The sequence below is a fragment of the Neovison vison genome, chromosome 11 (assembly GCF_020171115.1).
Source record: "Neovison vison isolate M4711 chromosome 11, ASM_NN_V1, whole genome shotgun sequence".
NCBI lineage: Eukaryota > Metazoa > Chordata > Mammalia > Carnivora > Mustelidae > Neogale > Neogale vison.
Genome location: NC_058101.1, coordinates 215,674,573 through 215,686,066, shown reverse-complemented (window position 1 = coordinate 215,686,066; position 11,494 = coordinate 215,674,573). Strand labels below are relative to the sequence as shown.

The 11,494-nt window shown below is 45.1% G+C and overlaps 1 protein-coding gene across 1 annotated transcript in view; it reads right to left on the bottom strand.

The window, feature by feature from the left end:
• Positions 1-2,173: 2,173 nt before the first annotated feature.
• LOC122890426 overlaps positions 2,174-11,494 on the bottom strand; it is a 543,550-nt gene continuing 534,229 nt past the window's right edge. Inside the window, exons 8-11 of the mRNA XM_044226027.1 lie at positions 6,739-6,803; positions 3,633-3,786; positions 2,976-3,058; positions 2,174-2,371 (exon numbers count right to left, since the gene is read on the bottom strand). Of these exons, the coding sequence (XP_044081962.1) occupies positions 2,174-2,371; positions 2,976-3,058; positions 3,633-3,786; positions 6,739-6,803 (500 nt within the window). The remainder of the gene's footprint in view (positions 2,372-2,975; positions 3,059-3,632; positions 3,787-6,738; positions 6,804-11,494) is intronic.

Genomic DNA, 11,494 nt, shown 5'->3' with positions numbered 1-11,494 from the left:
CAGGTTCTCAGGGCCCCACAAGACACTTCATGCTCTGATCACTGTCACAGTAGACCACTGCCTGGGGACAGCCAACTGTCCCGCTGATCACTACCCCCCTAAACTAGCAGGTGCCATGTGCTCAAGAGGATCTGTCACCAGAGTTAATACAAACACCAACAGATCTAAATTCAGTCTGGGCACCATCCCCAGAAAGGTTCCTGGGGTCCCTTGCAGTAGAAGTACCATGAAGGGTAATCTAGTTCTATCCTCCATCCCCCCACTGCTTCCAGGGTGTTATCTGTGTCTGAAGGCTTCACCCTGTGCCCTCGAAAGAGAGGGAATGTAGGTCCCCCTGAAGGGAGATGCTGACACAGAGACAGAACCATGAACAGTTTATTGGGGAGATACCAGGAGAGCCAAAGCACAGGGGACAGGATGGGCAGGGAAAGCATTCAGACCGCCAGGCAGAAACATTCATATCTTGAGTAGAAACTCATTGGAGCCTGGTTGTTGGAGGTCAAGGAAGTCTTCAGATCACAAAATGATTACCCTGTAAGGCAAGAGGATTTGGGTTAGTACAATGGGACCTTGTGTTTTCCTAACTGCTTTCTGCCTCCCATAGTGTATCTGAGGCCTTGGATGAACACTTGTGGCCACATCTGTGAGTCTGTATGTAATAGACAATAATTGTCTTCACATCTCACATAGAAATATCTGATTGTACCTGTTCTCTTAGCTATATTTTACTTCATTGTGGCTAGGACCTGACATTTAATAGAAAAAAGGGGGCTCCTTGCCTTGTCTTTGAAATGAGAATTGCCACTACCGGGGCTGAGGTATTACACTCTTAGTGTATTTGTGGACTTAAATAAACATTGTTTGATTCTCATTGGCATGGAGCTATTTTCATTTAAACAGTGAGAACAGTGAATGGTCAGAACCCAGATTCTTTGCCAATTAGTATTATTTTTTTTTTCTTTTTGAGAAAGAGACAGAGAAAGCACAAACTTGTGAGCAAAGAGGGATGGGGGAGAAGGTGAGGGAGAGAGAGAATCTCAGATAGGCTCCACACTCAGCACCGAGCCCGACTTGGGGCTCAATCTCAAAAGCTCCAGCTCATGACCTGAGCAGGAATCAAGACTCTGCTGCTCAACCGACTGAGTCGCCCAGGAGCCCCTGCAGGTTCTTTATGCTCCTATTGCTCTAGTGACCTCAGAATCCAATATGTTCTCTCTATGACAGATTAAAATAAAAGCTGAGGCCCTGAGAAGGCCACACTGAGAGCTGGTATTTGGGCTGAGAATTCAGGAACACAGGCAAATCTGGACACTGGGACTGAAGTCCCAGGGAAGTGCACAGCTGCAGGCATGGTGGTGATGCAGATGCAGAGGCCTGGTGACAGGGCTCCAGCTAGGGCGGCTCCTGGCCAACCGTGACTCTCCCACTAACAGTCTGACTCGGGCTAAGGTCAGGGCGGCCACCCTTCACTGGTTCTCCGTCTTGTCTCCATGCTTTCTCACTGCCGGACTTAAAGTCAGCCAGACAAGAATCCCCAAAGACCAAGGTAAGTTTCCCAAATCTCCACGACACTCTTTCACATGGTTCAGAATTTTCAGAAATTCAGGGCAACAACGCTCTTCACAGACTATGAGTGAATGGCTTCATGGCAAAAACGACATTCTGAGGCAAATAACGGCGTGATCCACACTGTGTGAGTGAACACATGCAGCAGTCGGTGTAGACCGCACGGTGTCCTCACACTCACTCTCAGGCTGCTGGCAGCCAGGAACAGCCTCACTCTCACTGAGAGAAGCCCAGTCTCTCCCTGAATACCTCCAGCCTTCTCGGCATTCATATCCTCCTGTTTCTGTGTGACTCGGGGCTCCCTCCCTTCTTTCTGGATACATCTCTATTTCTTCCCTTATACAGAACACACGGTCTATGTCCTGTCATCAGTGTGCCCCTCCCTTCTCTCAGTCACACACCCTCAATTACTCACATTAAGGCCTCATCCCTCCCAGAGCACAGAACATCGTCTCCATACCATGTGCATGTGACACCTGATGTGCACAGCTTTCAGAGAAGGGAAGCTCTCTGCCACCACAAGGAACCCAAAACCCTCTCAGTATGACTGGAAGACAAGGTCCATCAATTCTAAATACAGAACAACCAGAAGAAAGTTACCATGTCTTTAACAGCCTTCACTCTGCCATGCCATGAGAGGCCTGTGGGCAGCACCACTAGTCCTTGTGGAGGACACGCCAGCATCTGTATCTGACCCACACCATGCAAAAGACAAAGGCTTCTCCACCTGGAAGTGACTGAGCAACATTCCAATGAACCCTCTATACCTGCCTCCGGCATCTGCCACTTTTTCTTTCATTCTCACCTCCCAGACCAGACAAGAGCATTACCCACAACTTTCTAAACTGCAGAGGACAAGGACAGACCCTATGCTAATGAACAATGCAGGGACCACAGCTCTGTGTCAGGCATTTATACAACTAAGGAAATGACAGCTTAAACCCAACACGCTGCAGATGAAGTGAGAGGTGTTTCATCCCTCCCAGAACAACTTATGCAAATAAAGGATGTGCACGACGGTAAGAGAAAGAAGTCTGCCATTGTGCAATGGAGACACTTCCTTCCCATCAATGGCACCTGCCCACTGCTCAGTTTGTGCAAATAGCCAGGCACATGCACGTGTGTCCTGAAGAACTTCAGAATCATACAGCGTCCCCAGCCTGGTTTCCCCTTCAGTGTCAAGCCCTGAACACAAACTCTGCCTTTGCTTCACTGACACAACCAGAAGGTGATGATCTGGAAACAGAGACGCCTGTAAGCTCTACATGAAGACTTGCCACTTTGAATGTGAAACGACATCACACATGGACCCCAGGATATACCCAACACACACATGTCAGGACACTGTGCTGCCCAGAGAGGAAAAGAACTCCAGAAATGGGTACAACTGAAAACACCCCAGCATTTACTTGGTTCTTCTCTGGGACCTTCTCGGGCACAGTGCTGCTATTGTGGCCTTGAGCTCCACAGGCTTCTGATTGGGACTGGAGGCCTAGAAGGGACAGAGGTGGATTCAGACTGGCGATGACCACACAGGATCAAGCCAACCCTCCCCCGCTGCCCCAGCCTTTTCCCCGTTCTCCCTCTGGAGCGTCCACTCTGTTTTTCACAGGACTCCCCTGACCCATGTGGACGAAGGAGGGAATTGTCCATCGCCCTCGCAGAAACGACCTTTCTGCCTGGGAACAGATGTTTCCGGAACTAATCTATCATGCTGGACAACTGGGGCCTCCACATGTGAGACTGATGTGAAGGTTGTTCTTCGTCCAGCACAGAGCCCAAAACATCGTGTCTGTGCAGTGCACCTGGCAATGCTTCTATGTCTTTCCTCTGTGAAACGTCACTTTTCTTCTCCATGGTAGACGCCTGCTGCCCAGTTCTGTATAGTGAACCAGACAGTCCATGAGGCGGACGTCAGACAAAGTGGAGGAATGTTACCATGTCCTCACTTGGGCTTTTTGCTGCATTGCAAAGTATTGTGGTACCACCTCTCCATCCTCTCCACCAACAGAAGTCGTTCAACTACGAATAAGCTCTATAACCCACATCAATTCAGATCATCTCACCATGTGGTGGAGGAATAAGGTGTGGCCGACGCACCCATGTCCACCACTGTGGAGGTGGATGAGGAGGAGTGAAGTCTGGTACATTCCACCCCATGTGGTAGGGCATACGGAGGAGCCCTGGGCAATGAGGGAACTCTCTCACACCTCTACCGACCTGCAGAACAGACAAGAAAATATTTTAGCAAAACAGACAAAAGTTGCAACACCAAGAAAAGAAACCAAAACAAAGAGCTCTCAGCATCTGGCTCCTTCTCCAATGCCACCTTCCAGGAGAGCTGCATCATGCTAGAAAACTTACATGCCCCTCCCAGCTGGGGCCAGTACAATGAGGGGGGAGAGGGCAATGGCTGTTACAGGAATAGCCTGTCACCAAACATCACTGCCCATGTCTGCCCACGTTCTCCAGCAAGAAGTCGTGTCTTGAAGATGAAAAAAGATCACTGCAAACTAGTAAGGCATCGACATCCTGGACAATACTTCCTCTATCCTCCTCAGCCACCAGAGAAGATTTTGGTTTGGTCAGAATAGAGAGAATGTGACGAAACTGAATACCCTTTCTCCACACAGTTTCCGAGCCACTTGAGGGGAATCATTGGCCTGTAAGTCCCCGACTCTCCCCACGCTGCCTCGCTCCTGACAAAGGGGTCCTCAACAATCTACAGCTTCTGTCCATGGCTACAAAGACAATTGAGGAATTAGGGCATTGTGGTCTGACAGGGGCACTGGAAAAGTGTCTTCGGAGGGACATGATACCAAAAACCTTTATTTACACTCAACAGCTGTATTTGTCTTTTTTTTTTAAGATTTTATTTATTTGACAGACAGAGATCACAAGCAGGCAGAGAGGCAGAGCGAGAGAGAGGAAGGGAAGCAGGCTCTCCGCTGAGCAAAGAGTCTGATGTGGGGCTTGATCCCAGGACCTAGGATCATGACCTGAGCCTAAGGCAGAGGCTTTAACCCACAGAGCCACACAGGCGCCCCCTGTGTTTGTCTTAAAACACAGTCATTTGGAAATTTCAACCTACTGAGTTCCAGAGTAATTTTGTACAATGGGAAATGAAGATGGGAAGGCCATATAAGAGAATTCACAAAAGGGTATATGCTTCCCAGTGGAAAACTCCACACGTGTGATGAGAAAAGAAATCAGCTCTCACACTAACTTAGGACCAAATGAGCTGCTCCTGGAAACCCAGCTGAAGGGCTGGGAGGCAGTGGTCATGCATGTAATCACTGATATCCCCCTTCAGAACGTGTGAGCCAGTGTGCGATTACAAGAGTGCCCCTGAGAGCATTGACACTTCAAAATACTTGTAGAAAGGGTCTTAAGTGGGCTGGTTCTGCACGGCACATTTTCCAGCAGAAGTAAAATGGGGATGACTCGTGAAACATGCCCTGAGAACACTGCAGACTGCAAAGGAGACAGTATAAAATGCAGAGAGAATTTTCCCCAGTTTCCATTTGTGAGGATTACCAGACCCATCTATCCCGAGCATGAGACAACACCAGTGCACCTGAACATAACCTAACTGGAGTCGGGCTGGCCAGAGGACTTCACTGTGGAGGGAGGGGTCCTCCTCCCCCAGTTACTTCCCCGGTGTGCACTGTGGGCAGGCGGGGGTACACATCCGCACACGCATCTTCCCCACCATCATGTTCCAAGACAGTAGCATCTGTGCCAGAATGGCTGCCCGCCCCCTGTGTCTCACCTAGAACCTGGGGTGAAGAGATGCCATGGGGAAAACTACTGTCACCACATGTTAATATAGGTCTGCACACCTCAACAGAGACAAGAGTGTGCCACCATGGATAATCAACTAAGGAAAAACTCCTTTCAGGACAGGTCAGTATTGACCGCTGGGACCACACCTCCCCCATCATGGCAAGCACAGCATCTCCTTCTATACATTGACAACAAACACAATGAGAGGCCCTGAGAAGCCTGGTGTCCACACGTGGAAGTGCAGGCACTTGTGGGTCAACTGGAAGCCCACCAGCATCCCACCTGACCAGCTCTGCTTCCCTCCCTGACAATGGGACCTTCTACGCTCCACAAGGTCTGTCCAGGGCCACAGACACTGCTGAGGGGATAGGAGTGTCTGGAGTCCTGCAGAGGACCTGGAAGAGTGCTTTCGCGGAGAAACAGGACCCCTTCGAGTGAGCGAGACCAGCACTGTGGATCCATGTCCCTGACATTTGGACAGTCCTTAGCTCAGGCACAGAGCAAATGCCTAGTCCTTGGTGCTGAGAACCACTGATGGGCCGATTCGATATCCCCAAATGCAAACCAGTGTGTCTAGAGCACAGGCAATGCTCCCAGGATGGGTCGGGAGAGATGCTATGAGCTGGCACAGCCATCAGACCCCATCAGAACCCGCTAACGGGAGCACAAATAAAACACATCTGTGGTGTGGGCCTTGCAGAGAGTCACTGGGATTCCCTCTTCAGGGCTGCTTCTCCAGGGGGTATTTTCTATGACACAACTGGCACCTTCCAGAGTTCACCATCATCTCACCCAGGGGCCAACTGGAGGGATTCCAGCTCTCATCTTCATTCACTCAGATGGGACACACAGGAGGTCACAGCTCACCTTCTCCACAAACACTCAAGCTGCCCAAAGCATGTGGGGCACATGTGACGCAATCCTGGCTTTTCCCATTCTCCATCTGAGGACCTCTGCAGACCCATTTCCAGGTTAGTCTCCTGCCCCGAATACTAAAAATGCTCCTTCTCCCACAGGAAAGCAAACCGCAAGGAGTCAGCTGGGCTAGCTGACTTCACTGTGGAGTGAGATGTCATCCTCCTCGAGTTATGTACACACACACATACACGCACGTATACACACACACACACACACACACACACACACACACACAGATGCATGAGGTGAGCATCCTTCCATCACGTCTCAAAGCATCTACAGCTTTGGGAGGAAGCACGCAATTGAAGATCTCTAACGGAGCAGCCCGGAGGCTCCTCGGTGAACAGCATGCACTCTGAAAGGGATGATCGCAGGACACACACCAAGGCCACAAGGCCAGGACAGGGACCTGTCCACACTCCAATCCATTTCAGAAATGGACACGACAAAAAATGCCCAAGCACTTACCATATGCATCTCTGGGTCCCTTTGAGGGCTAGTGCTGCTGTTCATCCTGGGAACCAGTCTAGATGCTAGATCAGACAAAGGTCAGAGGTTTATTGTGGTTTGCATGCCCTCCCTGCCTTCCTCTCCCATCTTGCACTCTTTCCCACTATTGGGTCCCTTATCAGAGGGTTTCACCCGGGACTCAAGTGACTCCTTTGCAAAGAGAGACACCAGTCACCTCTTGCGTGAGACACTCCAGGGCCCTGGCTCCAGTGATTCTGTAAGTAATCCATCATGTGTGGACTGGTCGGGGTACAACTGGCTGGAAATCAACACTAAAATTGGGGTGCTCAACACACATCAGACAAAATCATTTTCTCTTCATAGATTAAACACCTAAGTAAGAATAGCCTTGCGTGGGTGACATCCATGAACCCTCAACATGAACAGCCCATGTTCCCTTCTCAAGCCACAGGTGGATGGTTCATTTGTCCATCCTGCAGTAGGGACCTAGAATGCGTGACTGGCCAACAAATAAACATTTCAGGGAAGTAACAGACTTTGACATTTGTATAGTCACGAACAAGGAATCATAGGCAGATTGAGCAATAAAGCTATGGCATTGCACCGATGACACGAGAGGAGAAAGATATATTTCATTGCTCAATAAGGTCCTATGGCAGACAAATAAAACAAAAATATAGGAGCCTCTATAATGAGTAAATAAATGCCCTTATTCACAAATAGTCTTTTTTTTGCCAAGGTTTGACTACTGAGTCAAGTTGGGAAGGGTGCTTGCCTCCCACCTTCTCAGGTTTAGCTCCTCTGAAGGGGGTAGCAGGGGGAAGGTGTGGAGCGGCGTGAGCTCCACCAGTCACGGGGGCAAGTGTCCTGCTGCCTGGGGGCATATAAGGAATGCATACTCCTGTATAAGGAATCATGATGTTCCTGAATATTTTTAGGATGCTTTCTAAAGTCACTCATTCCCTCTTCCCCAAAAAGAGATATAAAAGGAGAAAAAGGTAAAATTGGAAATTTGAAACATGACATATGTCCTGTATATTTTCTTAATATTTGGAGAGCTTTAATTATATAGTTTCTAGAAGCAAAAACAAAACCCTACCAAAATTAACAGAGGAAGATAGAGACAATTGAGTCACCAAATAAACCTTTCTTTCAGCCAGAACCATGTGGATGTGGAAGTTTCTTCCTTATACATTTACCTGCCAAGTTTAGATTACTACTTTTATTAGTATTTTATGTTAAAAAATGCAGTAGACCCAGTAGTAAGTATCATTAAGTGTATGCTGAAAACTATAGCACATAGTGCCACTAAAGTAGAGAAGGAGTGCTGGATTGCTAAACAGCCACCAATTAGTGTCTATTTTGAGGAAATATTTTAGTAAAAATGAAGAAATAATTCTTGCAAACACAGTTATGCACAAGTGCAATTTATGGGATATGACTTTTTTCAAAAAATGTTATATTTAACTTTTGGAATAGAAATAAGTTTGACTAGAATATTTTGAAGTTTTTAAGCTAAATATCACATAAATGATATATTTCATCATATACTTCTCACTGCATTTTATATTTGCCAGCCTCTTTGACACTCCCCCAGTAGAACTATGATTATGGAACAAAAATTTTTCAGTCAATATGGGGACAAGGTGGCTCTTTCCTTTTATGAACTCACTTAGCTCTTTTAGCTATAGTTGATTCACAATGAGTTTATATCCCGATTCATGTAATTATTGATTAAAGTCATGAAATGTTATTATCCTCTGTATGTGGGAATTCCTCTTGTGCTGTCAATGACAATGCCAAGAAACGGGCTTCAAGGTGGTTAATTTCTAGGTATCAATCTATCTACTTTATCAGGATTCACTCTTGCTGTCTGTATATCTGCTCTATATATGTGTATATATGTTATTTATTTGAATTGTCTTAAGTGCATACTTGAATAGCTTTTGAGGGTCAAAGAGAGTTCAAATGATAGAAAAATGGTTTGTTATTTTCTCCCTTCCCCTCCCCCCTGTTGCTAATGCTCACTGATGAAGAGTGCAGGCAGTGTCCTTCAATTTAAAGAGACAGCCTTGTTCATTTGGAGGGTGTGAATGCCATTCTTGTGAAATACTGTAAATAGTAATTCACTTTTTTATTGCTTTTACATTGATAACATGCCTTGTGAAGACGTACAGTTATTCTGCTGAATTTAAGAAAGATGGGAATGGAATGTGCATGTTAATTTAAACATCTGTATGTACAATACAATAATCCTTTATTATCTGGAAATCAGAACATTTTACATGTTTACCAATATTAAATAACTTTTTAGGTTGGTATCCAGTATTACTCAGTTTTTCCTCTAAGCACCTTCCTGAAATATTGAGAGAAGTCCTATGATCCTCATGTAAATCACTGAAAGTACAGTTAAAATGCATTTGAATCACATCTAGAAGAAGTCTGACTTGCCACAGCATCATCAGATACCAGAGCCAATGTTAGCAACTCAAGGGCTGAGTGTTGATACCAACCAAAATACGGGCCCAGCTTATTGTGTATTGAACTTGTAGGCCGCCTATTATGCAGGTGGATAAAAATATAATGCCCACGTTTAAAGGTGACCGGTGAACATAAAAATTACAGACTGATGCTGTTCTCAAGACACATCCCAGAGCAAGCCCAGTCAGTTAGCTTTGCAGATTAACCCTGTGTACCTTCACAGTATTTAATTATTTGGTAAGGGACAGTAGAAGCATTTAAGAGTTTGAATGCCAAAAGCTGTTGAAGTAAGTGTAGTGTTGGAATGTTTAATGGCATTAATTATCATTTATACGTGAACCTACTCCTCCTTAAGGCCCAGGAGGCAGTGACTCACTGGGTTGTCATTAACTGTCATTATTGCTAGTAGAGTCAACTTCTTATTCATAAAAACAAAGAAAAAATTAATGAAAAACATGTCATTCTATAATACAGTGTTGGTGTTGCTAACTTATTCTGTGTCTTAGAATTCTATTGGCATTTTGAAATGTAGATGAATCTCAATATTTTCATCACGACAGTTTAAACAATTTGTGTGTGTATGTGTTTGATTTTTCTTTGTGCTAGCATTCTCTTGGTAGGAAAAAAAAATTACCTTACAGACTATCTGCAGAGAGTTTTGCTTTTGTTTTATTTGATCATTTCTGAAAGATGCAGATATCGATTCAGAAGGATAACCACCTAGAGATGGAAACAAATAGTCGGCCAGGTCAGGGCAAAACTTTCTCCAGTATGAGGATTTGGCAATTAAACCATTCACATTTTGTGATCAATGAGGGGAAACCAGGAGGGTGAATAGTTGTAGTAATTTTAGTTTCATTAAGTTAAAGTATTTTCAGTTGTATGTAGTGGGGGAGATGCTTTTCTTTCTTTTATTAAGAAATTATTTACATGTAAGGGCCAGATGAGTTGGACTGTGATTTTTCTTTTTAAATCTAATATGTTTATTGAATTTTATTTATGGCCACTTGTTTCTGGATGTTATATTATTTTGTTTGGCTTAAATGAAAGAAGAAAGAAAAATATCCCTGTACCCTTCCTTTGTGTTCTTTCTGTACCGCAGTGTTTCTTTGTTTTAGGAATGCTACTTTCTTTGATTTATACATTGTAATAGCTTCAAATAATCCATTAGGAAAGCCAGTTTTTATTTCTGACTTTGCATTTTTATTTGTGGAATTGTTTTTATCACTGTGGAGAGTTATGGGGTTCACGTGCTGACTGTATATATGAGCGTAGGATAGGCTGAAACGTAAAGTGTGGTTGTTCTCATTGGTAACACTTACTGAGTAAGTGCATGTACTAAGACCAGAGTTGGTGAAATTAAAAAGTAGACGGCATTAGGATAAGATGTGGGTACAAGTTGACAAAAATAATAATATTAAGTTTTCTACCCCCAGGGTCACTTAGACTCTTCTCACAATGGCTAATGCTGCCATTAGTATGTATTGCAGACTCATAATTTGCTAGGAACAGGGGAAAAAAAGCATTGAAAAGAAGTAACGGTGATTTGAGACAGAAATATAAAACAGGATTTCGGATACTTTGAGCTTACATCGTCAGGAGACGCTGAGGTTTAGCATTCTGTTTCATGTGGAGACCCGCAGTTAATATGGTCCTTGTTGAAACTTAAAACAGCTCTATTAGTAGCTTGACTGAGAAGGGGGGAAGAGGCCTAGAGTAAACAAAAGTGTGCGTTTTCAAGACAGCCTAATTGTACACAGTACATTTGCTTCCACGGTTCCTTCTAATCCATCAAACAGTAAAATGAACAGATTTATTCTATTACAGGAGATACAATTGTTAGATAAGTCTAATACACGGACCAAAAGGGGAAATGGCATCTATTTAACAATTCTCTATTGTTCAAAGGATCATAGAAGTCCTGTTGCCTGCCTGTCGCATTCAATCAAGTTGCGTAAAATACTGCTGTGGAGAAAAGGAGGTAGGGAACCCTTAAAGTACATGCTTACACCTTTCTGAAAAAGTTCCTCCAGAGGGATGGTGATGAGAGTCCCAATTCTCAGGGGAGAATTGGGTGTTGTGAAGTGACAGAGTCATTGGTTCTCCCGCACCCCCATCCCTGTCTTTGACTTTGGTACTGCCCAGGAAAGCCACAGCAGTTGGAACTAATTGTAACTGGTTCAGGAAAGTCTTCATTAGCACTACCGCACATGGTTACCAGATGTGCTGAAGGGCGAAGGAGTGGGGAGGCATCTAGAGAGGGGAGAGGAAC